This window comes from Oryzias latipes, chromosome 3, assembly GCF_053564925.1.
Source record: "Oryzias latipes strain Hd-rR chromosome 3, Olatipes_Hd-rR_3.1".
Taxonomy (NCBI): domain Eukaryota; kingdom Metazoa; phylum Chordata; class Actinopteri; order Beloniformes; family Adrianichthyidae; genus Oryzias; species Oryzias latipes.
Window position 1 is genome coordinate 20,740,466 of NC_136239.1, and position 14,680 is coordinate 20,755,145.

Below are 14,680 nucleotides of genomic sequence, written 5' to 3' on the forward strand. Positions count from 1 at the left end.
CAACACCATGATAGAATAGTTTGTATCCTCCTCCAATACTACGTGCCTTGCTGCCCTTCCACCTTGTCTCCTGCACACACAGTACATCTACCTTCCTTCTCTCCATCATGTCTGCCAGCTCTCTGCCTTTCCCTGTCATTGTGCCAACGTTAAGAGTCCCTATTCTCAAACCTATGTTCCTGCCTTTTCCCTTCTCTCTCTGGCAACGGACCCTTCTGCCTCCCCTCTTTCTTCGACCAACAGTAGTCAAATTTCCACCGACACCCTGTAGGTTAACAGCATCGGTGGCGGTCGTTGTTAACCCGGGCCTCGACCGATCCGGTATGTCTAAAGTGTTGTGGATGATTCGCATGGTTATTTTGGCAATTTTTACGCCGGATGCCCTTCCTGACGCAACCCTCTCTATTTATCCGGGCTTGGGACCGGCACAGAAGTTACTGGCTTGCAACCCCTGTGGCTAGATTAGTTAAATGGATTCATAAATTATCAAAAAGAAATGAACCGACCTTAAGCACATTTCAATGCAAAGCAAACACAAATCTTGTAATAAAAGCTATTTGACATTTTATGAACAAAATGCAAGTTTGACACATATTCCAAATTCATGTCTGCTTACGAAAACTGTAAAAAGTACTTCATATTTACTGTATAAAAATGTTTAAGTTAAAACTGTGAAAGTCAAATACGACTAAAAGTACTTTTAAACTCACTTTTATTTTTACTTTTTCCTAAACGTCTGCTGCACATTTTGAGTAAATATTTATTTGTATTCTTTCAACTTGTGTAAATAACCATTAAAGTCTAAGCAACAATTTTCAAATATATGATGCAAGAAAGAGCGAAACTAAAGGAGCCTTGTCAAAACTTTTCTTTTTCAAAACAGATGGAAATAAATTGCTAACATTTGATCTTTTATCATACATATGCATAAATGTTACAGCCTTGACATTTTTAATCGTTTATAGTTCACAAAACATTTTTGTCATAAGTTTTGACTGCATACCTTTGTCCGCTAGGGGCGCTATCCCGCCTTCTGCCGACCTGCTGAACTTCCTCATCAAAAAGTTTGCTTGGGGTCGAAGTGGGCGGGGCCGTTTTGACCGCGCGACCCATTAGGGGAAGCTGTCAGTGATGGAAGGTAATCTTCACGTGCGCAGCAGGTCCTGTGATGTCAGTCGGTCAGAGCAGCTTGGCAGACGAGCAGTAGAGGTCAAGGTGAGCGCCAACACGGTTCATTTACCCACTAATGTCTGCACTTTTTTCTGTTTGTTAGCAGTTATTCTACAATTTTGATACACTTAAGCACGTTTTGGCGCGAAGGCGGCTTTTAGTTTCCAAAATATAAGTTAAATAAATGAAATGTTGTTTTTTTGTCAATGAATTAGACTTTTTTGGGTGTTTTTTTTTTAAAGCACGTTAGGATGGAGTGGCGCCAGCAGACCAGTATCAGCTGTGCGGACGCGTTCAGCGAGGCTCAACGCTGGATTGAGGTTATTTCACCACATCCACCTTTCCTCCACACCAATTGCGGACATGATGATCATGATCATATGGCGACATCAATTTCAACTTTGTGTGTTTTAGGTTTAACTTTCTAACTTAAAGACTTTTCAGACATTTGAACACCTAAACGCAACACATCTTGATAAGACTTACACAGGTCTCCTTATCTAGAAGCGCTCTGCTGTTTTTCCGGATAAAGCAAAAATATTTGAATGCAAGACGAGTGAGGCTGTGAAGAAATTCAAATGAATACAAACCAAATAATTGCCTGCTATCTAAAAGAAATTAGGAAAATGCAAATGATGCACACCAGCACTGTGGGATTTCTCTTTTTAGTGCATGTCTGCTGGGTGTAAAACAATATAAGAAAGTGTATATGTGGGCTGTTTGCACCTAAATGCAGCACAGCAGGTAGGTGGGCTTCATGTTTCAATGTGGAGGAGGATGTGGTTTAGAAAAAGGAACAGGAGACTCTCACTGTAGAGACAAGAATGACCCTTTAAATTTGGATGGTCCCAGTGATCACTTGCATTTCAACAAATCATTGAGATAAGACAGCACATATACATTTAAAAATAAAATTGCAAGCTACAGGAAGTAGATTTTTATATATATATATATATATATATATATATATATATATATATATATATATATATATATATATATATATAATATAACACACACACACACAGCGTGCTACATTAGAGTACTGAAATATTGCAAAAGTTGAACGTTTGAGGCAAAGCATGGAGTAGATTCATCTTGATCTTTTTCTTAAAACCAAAAATGTTTCTATGTAAATTTGTCAAAATTATTTAAAAAAAAAAAGGTAAAATACAGTAGTCTTTAATCGCATAAATTAATCAGCAATTATTTCCAATTGTGAATTCTAATAACTGGTTTAAAATAGCTTTCTAGGCCCATATGTACCAATCATTTGGCACTCAACTTGTGATTCACAAGCCACACATTTGACATTTTTCAAAACTCCTTTCGTTTGACACGACTTGAGAGCATGCACCATGGGAGCGGCTGTGGTGCAGCGGTAGGGCGGTCGACCCATGATTGTAATATTGCAGGTTCGATTCCCGCCTTGCATGCCCATGAGTCAAAGTGTCCTTAGGCAAGACAGTGAACCCCACCTTGCCTCTGGTGGTAGGCGGGCGTCTGTGTTTGGCAGCGGAGCGGCCACCAGTGTGTGTGACTGGGTGAATGGGTCTGTGACTGTAAAGCGCTTTGTCCTTGTAGGTCGAAAGGCGCTATATAAGTATACGCCATTTACCATTTCTTCTCTGACGGGCGTCTGATTGAGGATCTGCGTCGGAGAAAATGCCACCATGCCGCATCATGGTTCCATCCTTTGAACCCACATCATCCACTCAATCTATTGCCGAGTTGGACTAAAAACGTTATGTGACAGTGGATTCTTAGGGGGGAGGGGGGTGTAATTAGTGAGAAGAAAAGCCTTATGAGGCCCCCTCTTCGTTATAGAGGCCTCATTACAAGTTTCCCTGCTCTCACTGCTTTCTAAAGTGACGGCTTTTTAAAAATGCACAAATATTGCTTTAGGTTAGTTCGATTTTTTTATTTATTTATTTTTGTCTGAATGTTATAAAAAAGCAAACATTGTTGATTTGTTTGGCAAATTTTTGTGCATACATACGCACCAGTCAAGGTTTGGACTTAATCACTTTAATTAACTTGAACAGGGAGTGTTTGTGTTGTGTGTGTGGGAAGGTGGTGTTTTTCTTTCATTTTTGCCAGCAGATTTAGCACTGAAGCAGTGACAGTGATGCTGTTTATGAACTCCTGGAGCCTTCATAAAATGTTGCAGGACTAATTAAATCAAAACACTGGTACTGCTATTCAAGCATTTGATATTTATTTACCAGGCCGTCTAATTTTAGATTCTTATTTTATTTTTCTCTTCAATATCAATGTTAACTCTCGTTATTTTTTTTGTCTTCATGTTGATTGTTCTTAGAAAAGTTGACATCTTAAAAGCATCTTGTTACACAGAATAATGGGTGGCCGTTTTTCTGTCCTTGCCATAAAAAAAAGTGGGATCTATGTATATAATTGTCAATTAAATTGACTCGCATGGGTCGTCTCTGCTTCTAACTTGGTGCAACCTTAATAATATACTGACTTTTCTTTTTCTTTTTTTTTCTTTTTTTTTTTTTATAAGGAAGTGACTGGAAAAAGCTTTGGATGCAGTGACTTTCGTGCTGCCTTGGAGAATGGTATTCTACTCTGCGAGTGAGTTAAATTTTATTTTATTTTATCTTTTAAAGAGTCTTGCCATAACAAAATATAAACTGTTTGAACACGGCAGCCTCTGATTTATTGTCATTGGAAAAGTGTTTGCAGAAAATGCCTTAAGCTAGTTAGAAGTCCTGCGTAGATCTAGTTTTTAGAGATCGAACTCACTGCTCACCTTTGTTAAAGAATTGATGAGGATTTCAGAGTAAGTGAGAAGCTTCATAGTTACACAGATGAGACATTTATGGAGTAAAGTTTGTTTTTCATGACAAATCTTTCATTTTTGTTTAAGAAATACTCTACTAGAAGCAGTGACATGTTGATTTTCAACACCTATGTCCCTGTCGGTCCTTGCACGCACTCACACACACACACACACACACACACCTTTTTACATTGTTTGTTTACATTGTTGTTTTCTTATAAGAAATATTCCATCGCAATTGTATTTAGCTCAGTTTTGATCACATTTATATTTTTACTGCTCTGTAATTGACCAGAGTTACAAATATAATGAAGATTCTCAAAATCCTTGAAAAAATATGCCGCATGCCCGTTTCAAATTTTTCGGCACTGGCCATGCACACCCATATTCAAACTCTACCCTGAATATCATGTTGCCATTATTTTTCTTATTAGTTTAGCTGGAATAAGGTGTACTTTAATATACACCATAAATTGAAATGCCAGTTTTATTTGTGATATTTGAGCTTGTAGGCCTTTTATTTACAGTAAAATCTTTTACTTAAAGTCTCACTCCAATGAAAACAGTTTTGGTGTTTTTAACATGTTCTTGTAGCAATTTCTGCTGAACTACTGCTGCTCTGCAGAAACTTTATCCTTGAAAACAACACAGGTTCTTTTTCTTCTAAATAGCTTTTATCAGCTGGCTTCCGACTATACAAACCTGTGCAGACTTTCCCCTTCATCCCCGTCTCCATTTGTCAGCTGTAAATTCACCACGTTGTTCAATTCTTCACGGGGAAACTACTTGCACGTTTCACTCCTTGCACTTCTGCTACTGCAGATTCTAAGAAATGTGATGCAACACAACATGTTTAGGACACCAGTTGCAGGAAAAAGATGCGCTGTCATGAGAATTATCTGCAACCACTAAAGGTTTTTTTTTTTTTCTTAACCTACTCTCTAAATTACTATTCAGACTGCTTTTTATTTTAGAGGAGTTGATATAAATCCAGTCACCAATGTCTTGGAAGAACTGTCCAGTTGAATGTCATGTGTTTCCCCCCTACTGTTAAATTTAGAACAGTTGTGTGTTCATGCTAAAATCAAAGATTTCATTATTTTTGGAATCCAACCTGTACAAATATAGTTTTTGGAGTTATATTAAACCTTTTTTCTTTTTCTTTTTTCTCTAAAAGCTTGATAAACCAGTTGAAACCAGGCATCATCAAGAGAATGAACAGACTTTCAACTCCTATTGCTGGTCTGGTGAGTGACAGACATCGCACCTCAGACATCTGGCACAATATCTACCAGTGCGAGAATGCTAAAAGTACCTGCTAGACAGGAAGTGTTTGCAGCCACCATGGTTTCCTCTTGATGCTTCATGTGCCATTTCAAAAAAAAAAAAGAGAGAGAGAGAGACTGCATCTGAGTGGGATTATCAAACAGCTGAATATGTAAAGTTTTATTGAACATCCATGCAAATGGGGAGACTTCTTTTTTTTTTTTTTTATAGGTTTCAGGCTGAGTTCCTGTAAGGCCATCTAAGCATAAATGCCAAAATTTCCCAAAGCAAGGGGTTTAATTTCAACCACCATTAGCAGCTATTAAACGGCTGTGGAGCAGCAAGGGACACAGAAGTGGTGCTATGTGAGGCGTGGGATGCCGTTGTAGCAGAGGGCTGGCAATGAGCCACAGTATACATGTTTCAATCTAAGAAATGACTCAAAAGGGGTTGGATAACCAGTGCAGGAAATCTTACATGTTGCATAGTAATTTAAATGGAAAAATGAAAGTTGGAATTTTGTATGTTTTTGTCATAATTTCAATTAAGTTTTCTTGACACGAATGCTTAACTTACTACAGAATTTTACTGTTTCCCTCTAAATTGAGGTTTGTCTTGCAACAAAACAAATGGCTAAGCAATCAGGCCTGAGATGATTAACCCAAAGAAACTGAGAATTCAATTTTTTTATAAAAATATTAATGATCTTGTCTGCTTTCAATATAGTTGGCCAAATATTTTCTACAGAATCAAAGTGATTCTCATGGCTGCATCATGCAACTTTTGTCTTTCAATGTCACGTTTTACTAAAAGGAGAGAATAAAGTGTTTTACTTCCTCTGCAGGATAATGTGAATGTTTTTCTAAAGGCCTGTGGGAAACTAGGACTTAATGAATCTCAGCTGTTTCATCCGGGTGACCTGCAGGATCTGTCCACTCGAGTGACACTCAGGTAAAGCTTTTTTGTTACAGTGTGTGCTAAAACACTGCTTTTCTTTCCTAATTAGACATAAAAGTTAGGCCGAGGAATATATCTTGTTGGTCTGATGGGAGTAGCAGTCCTAGCTTTGGCTGTCTGGGTTTGATTTTCAGATCAACAGTTTTTATTGTAATCTTAGAGAATTTATATTCATCCATTGTGTAAGACATGCTCTTGACCCACTGTGTGAAATGTGACTTAAAGTTATTTGAACCGGAGTGAAGCACGAGTGCTGCAGACAGCATCAAAGTCATGAAAAAGTGACAAGATAAAGACTAAAACACAGAAACGGGCACATTTGTGAATCACCTTGGCTTCCCAGCAAGCAGTAGGTTTGCTTTCCTCCATCTGATCATGGTGAACTTGTTTTGAGGAGCTGTGGGTGGGTGGGCAGGAATTTTGATGGTTAGTGATCGCGATCGCTCCAGCTCTATGGGTCCTGTGACAGACTGTCCAGGGTGTTCCTGCCTTCGCCCCACAGCAGCCGGGACAGGTTGCAGAAAACCCTGCTACCATGAAAGGGATACAGTGGGTTATGTAAATGATGAGAGTTCAGGAGGGGAACTATAGGATAGATCCTCCATATCGGATGCGTTTTCTACCCGCTGTCACTAAGCAAAATCGCGCCGCAGGACCTGAGGTGACATCCGTACCATTGATTTAACATAAAAACTGGCTACCTCTTGCATGCAAATAGCTTTCAGTGTGAACGTACCTTAACCGTAACCCGTAATCCTAAACTTAACCCTTCCTCTGGGTCCATGTCGCACTTATTTGGGAAATTAAGTGCAAATATTCACTTTCTTTCTGGCCTTTCATTTTATTTGCTGTGCAAATGAATTCAACAATCTGCATGTGCTAGCATCAAATCAGTTCTCAGCCACAGCCAGAGCTGCTTGCTGGTGCAATGGAGTCTAAATTAAAACGTAATTCAAAGCTTTTTCATGGCCTTATCAAAGTTCTTTTTCCTGTGTAATTTTACTAAACAGCAGGGTCTGGTACATTTGTTTTGGTATTCTGCATATTGTTCAAAAAGTGTCGATTTGGAACCAAAAATGTCACTTTTAGCTATTTATCGCTAAAGATAAACTTTTGACAAGAGACTCAGTCTGTGTCGTTTGTCTCCCCCCCTCCCATTGTGTGGAGGTCTTCACTTGCACAAGACACAGTTTACAGAAATGGGGGGTGAAGGGCGGGGGTACTCATCTCAACATCAATGGCCACGCCCATGAAGAGGAGATTTTGGAAACAGTGGCTCCAGATAATGATGAAAAATGGCTTTTTAATACATTTAGGCTGTGGGATTTTAGTTAAAAACTTCATAATCATAATTAAAACACCACTGGGAATGTGTTTGTTTGTTTTTTTAAAGACAAAAAGTCTTTTGGGGCACTTTTTTAATCAGTTTAGTCAGTTTTCCAAAAGAATAAAAAATAAAACTGGATTAATGTGTTATGCTGATCGGTTTGAAAATGACTTGTATGGTTATAATGAGCAAATTGAGATAAATGGACACTCATCTATAGAATAAGGTGACTGAAAGCAGCTACTTTGCATGGGCAAAGTTATAAACTCTGCCTGACAACCCCTTCCTTTATGTGAGCTGATGGCTTATGCCTGTCTATAAAACCTGATAAGTAGCTGATTAGTGGAAAGTTGGCAAATGAGATAGATTAAGATTTTCATTTTTTTGTGTGTGTTTCCGACCTGCTTTCTTTTCCAACAGCAATATACTCTATTTCAACCCTCGTATTTATTAATGCCCTCGTGATGTAAATTAATATTTTAAACTGCATCATTTCCTCTATGAATATTTGTTTCAGGCATGAGGAAAGCAGGAGACGACTAAAAAATGTAAGTTTGTTTATTTTCCTTCTTAACCTATAAACAGCATACCATAAATGTATGTTCATACATGCATAAATGATGACCTGTGACAAGTTTTCAGGTGTTTTTGTTCTTTTTCAACATGGGATATGTGAACGTGGGATGTTTCATATAAATATGCCTTTATGTGCTGATGGCATCTCACATGTTTCACGGTTATGAGGTTGTTTATCCCAAAAGACTCATTTGAGCCACACAACAGCTGACAAGTTGCTCTTGGTAATGAGGCTTTGTCAGAACAACCCCTCTTTGAACTGTTTGAGTGTTGCATTTTTCTTTTAATTACCAATTAAGGTCAATAGGAGTTCAATTAAATCTACGGTTTTGTCCATGTTTTCCAACTAGCTTAACAAATTTAAAGAGGAGCCACTTGTCATTCAGTGTTTATCTGGAAAAAATAAAGTTAAATGGAGGAGGATTGAGAAGGGCTTCTGGATCTAAGTAAAAGTTATTCTAAATTGAGGATCAACAAACCCACAGTCTTTATTGAACAGACAGGGCCACAAGTTGTTTTGTGTAAAAATATATTTTTGTAGCATCCTGATTATACTGTCATTGCTTTGTGTAGAAAGTGGTTAAATCCAGAAATCCACTTCCTGAAAGATGTGATCTGACCCACCCGGGTTTAGATGTGATCTGACCCACACGGGTTTAGATGTGATCTGACCCACACGGGTTTAGATGTGATCTGACCCACCCGGGTTTAGATGTGATCTGACCCACACGGGTTTAGATGTGATCTGACCCACCCGGGTTTAGATGTGATCTGACCCACCCGGGTTTAGATGTGATCTGACCCACCCGGGTTTAGATGTGATCTGACCCACCCGGGTTTAGATGTGATCTGACCCACCCGGGTTTAGATGTGATCTGACCCACACAGGTTTAGATGTGATCCGACCCACCCGGGTTTAGATGTGATCCGACCCACCCGGGTTTAGATGTGATCCGACCCACCCGGGTTTAGATGTGATCCGACCCACCCGGGTTTAGATGTGATCCGACCCACCCGGGTTTAGATGTGATCTGACCCACACGGGTTTAGCTTTACTTAAACATTTTGAAATCCCTAAAATTATCTTTTTCAAACCACATGGCCATGGGCTTTTTTGTCTATAGCCTAATTTGTTTTTAATTGAAAAGTTTTGTTTTAATTGGAAAGATTTGTTTAATGCTATGACATTGGTTTGCTTTTTAGCGGTTTGTCTATGGTGATTGGAATGATGATTTCACCTGTCTTTAGTAGTTTGAAGTCCAAGGTTGAGCCAAAATAGAAAAAAAAATTAAATGTATTGAAAAGAAGCAATTCTTGTACATTGAGTCATGTTTGGGGTGAAAGGTCAATTATCTGTTCCTCTTTATACATCTGTAAAGATTCTGATTCATCCAGGATGATTCCATAACAGAGAGAGAGAGAGATAGATATAGGTTTAGAACTTAGTTTTTTTGCAGTTGAAGATGTTTTGCTTTTAATCCAAAAGGCTTTCAAGAATTGATAGTTTTTTTCCACTACATTCCTCTTCATATCAAAGTTCTTGGTGGCCTGTACTTGCTTTGCTGCCTGTCTGTTTGAAAAGAGTCATGTTTTATGGAAGAATGGGAAAAAACTTTTTTTACTTTGCTTTAAAGAGGTTATGCTTCAAAAGGTTTCCATCTTTCAAGGCCAGCAGGGCCCTCAACTAGTTGTAGGAGGCAGATTTGGGCCATATGGTTTGTTCTTTTTTTCTTTTATGAGGGTTTGTTGTGTTTATTTTGTATGACTGCGTTTGTCATGGAGGCAACGCAGCAACGGAAAGAGGCGTTGCCCCTGCCTTGCTCCTCCCTGGACCAACCGTGGGCCGGGCGGATGGCTGCCTGGAGTGCGGAGCGGGTCTCCCTTGGGGGGTCCTGGCTCGTACCTGGGGTGGGGGCGGGGGGATGCCCGGAACTCCTGGGTGGTGGTGGGGTGCTCGTCTGGGGCTGTGGGCGTCCTTCTCCGGTGGGGCCCTGCGTTGGCCGCTCCCGGCGCGGCGGGGGGGCTGCTCTCCTGGTTGGGCTGGGGCGGCGCTCTCTTTCCCTCCGTGCCTCCCTGCTCTCTGGCTCTGGGGGCCTTGCTGCGGTCCTGCTGGCCCTGGCCTGGGTGGCGGGCTTGGTCGCCCGGGCGGCGGTTGTTCCCTGCCGGTTCCCGTGTGGCGTTGGGGGGATTTCGGCTGCCACTGCTGCTGCGGTGGGGGTCTTGGGGTGGGGATGGCTGGGCACTCTCCCTCCTTCTTGTCACGTTCCACCATCCATTTTAGAAGAACATAAACACTCACCTGAGCACAGGTGTTAGCTCACCTTTGCACTAACAGTTTGCATGATTGAATGACTGAAATATTTCACACTAGTTTGTTTTAAGGCATAAGTATACGTGTGAACACTATCTGTTTTGTGTACATGTCGACAGGTGGACATTTTTGCAGCTAGCAGGTGTGTTTATAACATTTGAGTGTGTGTGTGGATAGGCCCCGCCCTTTTTGTACTACATTTGAACCTTACCATAATGATTAACAACCAGTAAACTTGTTGCTTTATGCTGCTTCATGGTCTTACCCCCCTTCCCCTCCTATTATCACCCTCCTACCCCCCCTCTCTCTAACGTCCCTCTCTCTTCTTCCCCTCTTTCCTTTTCCGTCCGGTCCAATTACAAAAGGGGTTTATTCAGACATACCTTCGGTTTGTCTGAAGATTAATAACCCCTCTTGTTAAAATAAAATATGTCCAACACAAGAGGCCCTCAGCTCTCATCTGCCTGCCTAGCTGTTGGACAGGACAAGTTAAAACAAAAAAAAAAAAAGAGGCGTTGCCTTGGGCGCTCCAGGATGAGGCAGGCGGACGAGAGGGGATGCGCAGCAGAGGAAAAAGGAGGGCTGTTCGGCCGGCTTATGTGCTCTCTCTGAAATTTGAACAAGGAAGTGATTGCAGACGTTGTGCTGTCCGAACAGTTTGATCCAAGCAAAGAAATAAATGGCTTCTAGCCTGTTCCAGAGCAACGGTGTCCCGCTTCTTTAGTTTGCGTCCCGACCGGGACCGGACCGGAAATAACAGCTGTTTCTGACTACAGTCTGAAGCCTGAGGCTGAAAGGTAACGCACTGATGGGGCTCCAGCTGTCCTCGAACAGCAAAACCAGCCCACAAAAGCACTTCAGTGAGTCATGTGATCTCAGTTGGTGGTGTCCTGAGTTGACGTCACTGACCTACGACTCGCATTTACTGGGGAATATCCGATTTGTCTGCTTACATGGCACACGCAAGTGCAGAAATCCAATTTGTATCCGATTTAATTCCACATATGAATGAGGCCTCTATCCGATCTGAGAAAATTGGAATCCATGCGCTTTTTGTCCTGCTTACACGTTCACCGGTCATATCCGATCTGTGCAACATGAGAGGAAAAAACCGGAATTGAGTCACTTGAACCATGCAGTGTAAATGCAGCCTATTTGATGTTTCACTAACAAAGACCAAGGTGGTTAAAACTGCATCCCTGTTGGCAAACGTTTCTACTCTTTTTCTCAGGTTTTGATTACAATCTACTGGTTGGGTCGCAAGGCTCAGCTGGACTTGTTCCACAGTGGTCCTCAGCTTAATTTTAAAGCTTTTGAAGGACTGCTGGGGTTGGCTTTGTCCAAGGTGACCACTCTTTCTTACCTTTTGAACATTGTATTTTTTTTAACACACATATTTTTTAATCAATTTCAACTTTGTACTCTAAATTTTAGACTCTAGAAGATGGGAGTAATGTGCTGGGGAAAGATGAAGGACACAGAGAGCGTCATGAGTTGGAGAGGGAGGAACGTCGGCGCGTAACACCAAGTCTCTTAAGAGGGAACTCAGTGGAACATATTGAGTTTCTGCAAACTTGCGTTTCCCAAAATGATGAAGGTGCATGTTTCCTCTGCTCACTGTTCTCGTAAATAGGTTGTATATTCTGAATCCCTTGATGTTGTTGTCGTGCATTCCACACAACTTGAGAAAATGAGCACTTGAAATGCAAAAGTACCATTCAATGCCCTGAACTTAAAGCCTCTGCAGTTGAAAACATACTTGTGAGGTTTGGTTGAGTGTATTTGTCATATGCAATTATCAAAAAGGTCAACAATGGCATGAAATGCTTGGAATGTCAATCGAGAGGCACTCATAGTATGCAATAGTAGTACCTTGCAAAAACATAGATGGAAAAGTACAGAAATAACAAAGAGTACTAAAGTACAAGTACTAAAAGACACAGGGCAGGTCAGGTTAAGATAAAAGGATGCTGTAAGATTGAATACAAAGGTGCAGGTAAGGTTAAAATCAGTTTTGGACCGTGTGACGGTAGCATTAAATATTTGTGGTACTCTCAGGTAACTGCTTTGTGAAACCATAGCTTTATTGCTAAAACAGAAGTGGATGTCATTGTTTTGGAGAGTTCCACACTGACATTTGTGTGCACAATATTCTCAGATATGAAAACATTTTACAAATACTTGTTACCCCTAATGTCCTCCTTTTGTTTCTCTGTAGTGTTTGGGGAATTTCTCCCATCTTATGGTTATACTCGGGCATTACAACAAGGTAAAGTTGGAATAATATCAAATTGAGTGTAGAAATTTTGATAAACTCCACAAAATATTTATCTGCAACTATATATCAGAGAAACTTAAGCATATTGAAGCTATTTATGCTCAAGTAACAAGATATCTCACCTCTTGATCCTTTTACCTCAGTTTGTCATCAGTCTGCTAGTGGCTGCTCAGTAATAGAATGTGACAAGTTCCACAAAGCGGTGGCAAAAGTATGTGTTAGCTGAGAGGGCTTATTGTTGACTTAAAGCGTCCCAAAGGCTCGACTCTCGCTGTCATTCAGCAAAGGTTATTTTTTTCCCCCTCTATTTTACAGATTCCATTTCAACCTTGACTGTTTTTGCTTCAGAAGACAATTTCTTTCAAGCGGATGATCCTTTTCTTTTTGTTTCGTCTCTGCCGTCTCAAGGTTGTGGAAGTGACGCCGAATCTGAGCAGGTGTACAGAATGGAGGACAGGCAGTCTTCAGCGAACAGAAACAAAGGCTACATCCCAACACCACTCCGAAAAAAACAAGTACGGGACGATAATGCGAGAAGCAGTGTCAGTCCACTCCCCAGGTAAAGAAAAAAGTGTTTGCTGCCACATTAAAGAAGGGCAATGCTCCTAACCTGCTTATCAAAGGCTGTCTGCATTCATTTTTTTCTTCGAGTATTCCTTTTTTTTGCACTGTATTCTATATTTTCAGATGTAATTGGAAGCATTAAGACACTAAGTTTATGTGGGAAACCCACATTTTTGAATGCCTTAAACTATTTCTTCAAATCAGTTGTTCTAAACATTGGCATTCTTTTTTGGACACGTTAAATCCTTCATCTGCATTGTTTAAACTAAATATCTGAACAATTTAGGATTTTCATCTTTAACAGGGTCTTGCATATATTCACTGACACTGGTGATATATCTAGGAATTCTCCATGTTGTCAGATCTGCCCTTATGTGTTTTAATAGAAATGATGGCTTTTCTCTTTAGCCTGCCCCAATATATTACACTCTTTTGGAGCTCATTTGGAAATTTTCAACTGGAAATTGACTAAAATTATCTTGTAGTTGTCATCTCTAGTCATGCTGTAATGCTTTACTATGCAAATTTGTGAGCTCATTGTTTAGGTATAAAATGCCTTCTGGGATGCTCACAAATTTGCAGCTTTGTTTGCCTAATTGCTTTAACTTCATACCTGCAAAGGAAAGTCTTGTAAAACATATTGTTTACGTTTCGTCATTCAGAAGTAGAAACAAAAATTTAAGTTAGTTTTGTTCCTGTTTTGCTGGTTTGTTTAGTATTCTGAATTAAAAGCTGCTATGGGGTTGGAATCTTGGTAAATGTTTTTTTTTTTTTTTTTTTTTCCCCCGTGTACCAGCCTTTTGATTTTATTTATGATAGAATCTGTCCGTTTTTAAAATAGAAATCCAATTTTGAAAAAATATAAATAGTATAGTAATTAGTAAAATACAGTTACAGATAACCAAATTGTGTTTAAATCAACTGAGTTAAACTGTAATCGCAAACTTTATTTTACAGTTTTTCTTATTAGTAAGTTTCTCTTTTATAGTCTTTTTGTAATTTAGCTTAGATAAAATAAATTTTACATTTTTTTTTTTTACATTTTAGACGGCTTTGATTTAGTTTGTTATGGTTTTTTCTTGTTGGAAAGTCTTTCAGAATTGTTTTGTGCTTGTGGTCTGAGACTGCAACAATGGAGCAAAAAGCTAGACTGCATCATGTGATGTAACCTTCCTAAGCAAACTTTGAGGACTAATGGTACCATGTAAGTAGGCCTACACAATAAATCGCAAATTTATCGTTATCACGATATCAAGCAAATCACAAAAGTTGTTGAAAAGTGCGATAAATGGTTACCTTAAATGTAGTAAAACAATCTTATGGCAGCTTGAAGTGTTTAACCAATCAAATAAATTAATATGCATTTTACCAATCGGATGGACTCCTTTTATGTTAGATGTTCACCTCCTATGTAGACGAGGGTCATTT

General features: G+C 39.7%; 1 protein-coding gene across 25 annotated transcripts in view; it reads left to right on the forward strand.

The window, feature by feature from the left end:
• The first annotated feature begins 1,060 nt into the window (after window positions 1–1,060).
• LOC101172063 (LIM domain only protein 7) overlaps window positions 1,061–14,680 on the forward strand; it is a 28,422-nt gene continuing 14,802 nt past the window's right edge. For 13 of the 25 annotated variants that reach the window (XM_023953398.2, XM_023953400.2, XM_023953403.2 and 10 more), the window contains exons 1-10: window positions 1,061–1,215; window positions 1,413–1,490; window positions 3,695–3,765; window positions 5,151–5,220; window positions 6,084–6,190; window positions 8,041–8,071; window positions 11,642–11,755; window positions 11,845–12,007; window positions 12,629–12,679; window positions 13,097–13,247. In XM_023953398.2, coding sequence (XP_023809166.1) covers window positions 1,132–1,215; window positions 1,413–1,490; window positions 3,695–3,765; window positions 5,151–5,220; window positions 6,084–6,190; window positions 8,041–8,071; window positions 11,642–11,755; window positions 11,845–12,007; window positions 12,629–12,679; window positions 13,097–13,247 — 920 coding nt within the window. In that variant the 5' untranslated portion in view covers window positions 1,061–1,131. Of the gene's footprint in view, window positions 1,216–1,412; window positions 1,491–3,694; window positions 3,766–5,150; window positions 5,221–6,083; window positions 6,191–8,040; window positions 8,072–11,641; window positions 11,756–11,844; window positions 12,008–12,628; window positions 12,680–12,843; window positions 12,976–13,096; window positions 13,248–14,680 lie in introns of those variants that run through there. The other 12 variants (XM_078945144.1, XM_078945145.1, XM_078945158.1 and 9 more) reach the window with 3 other exon arrangements.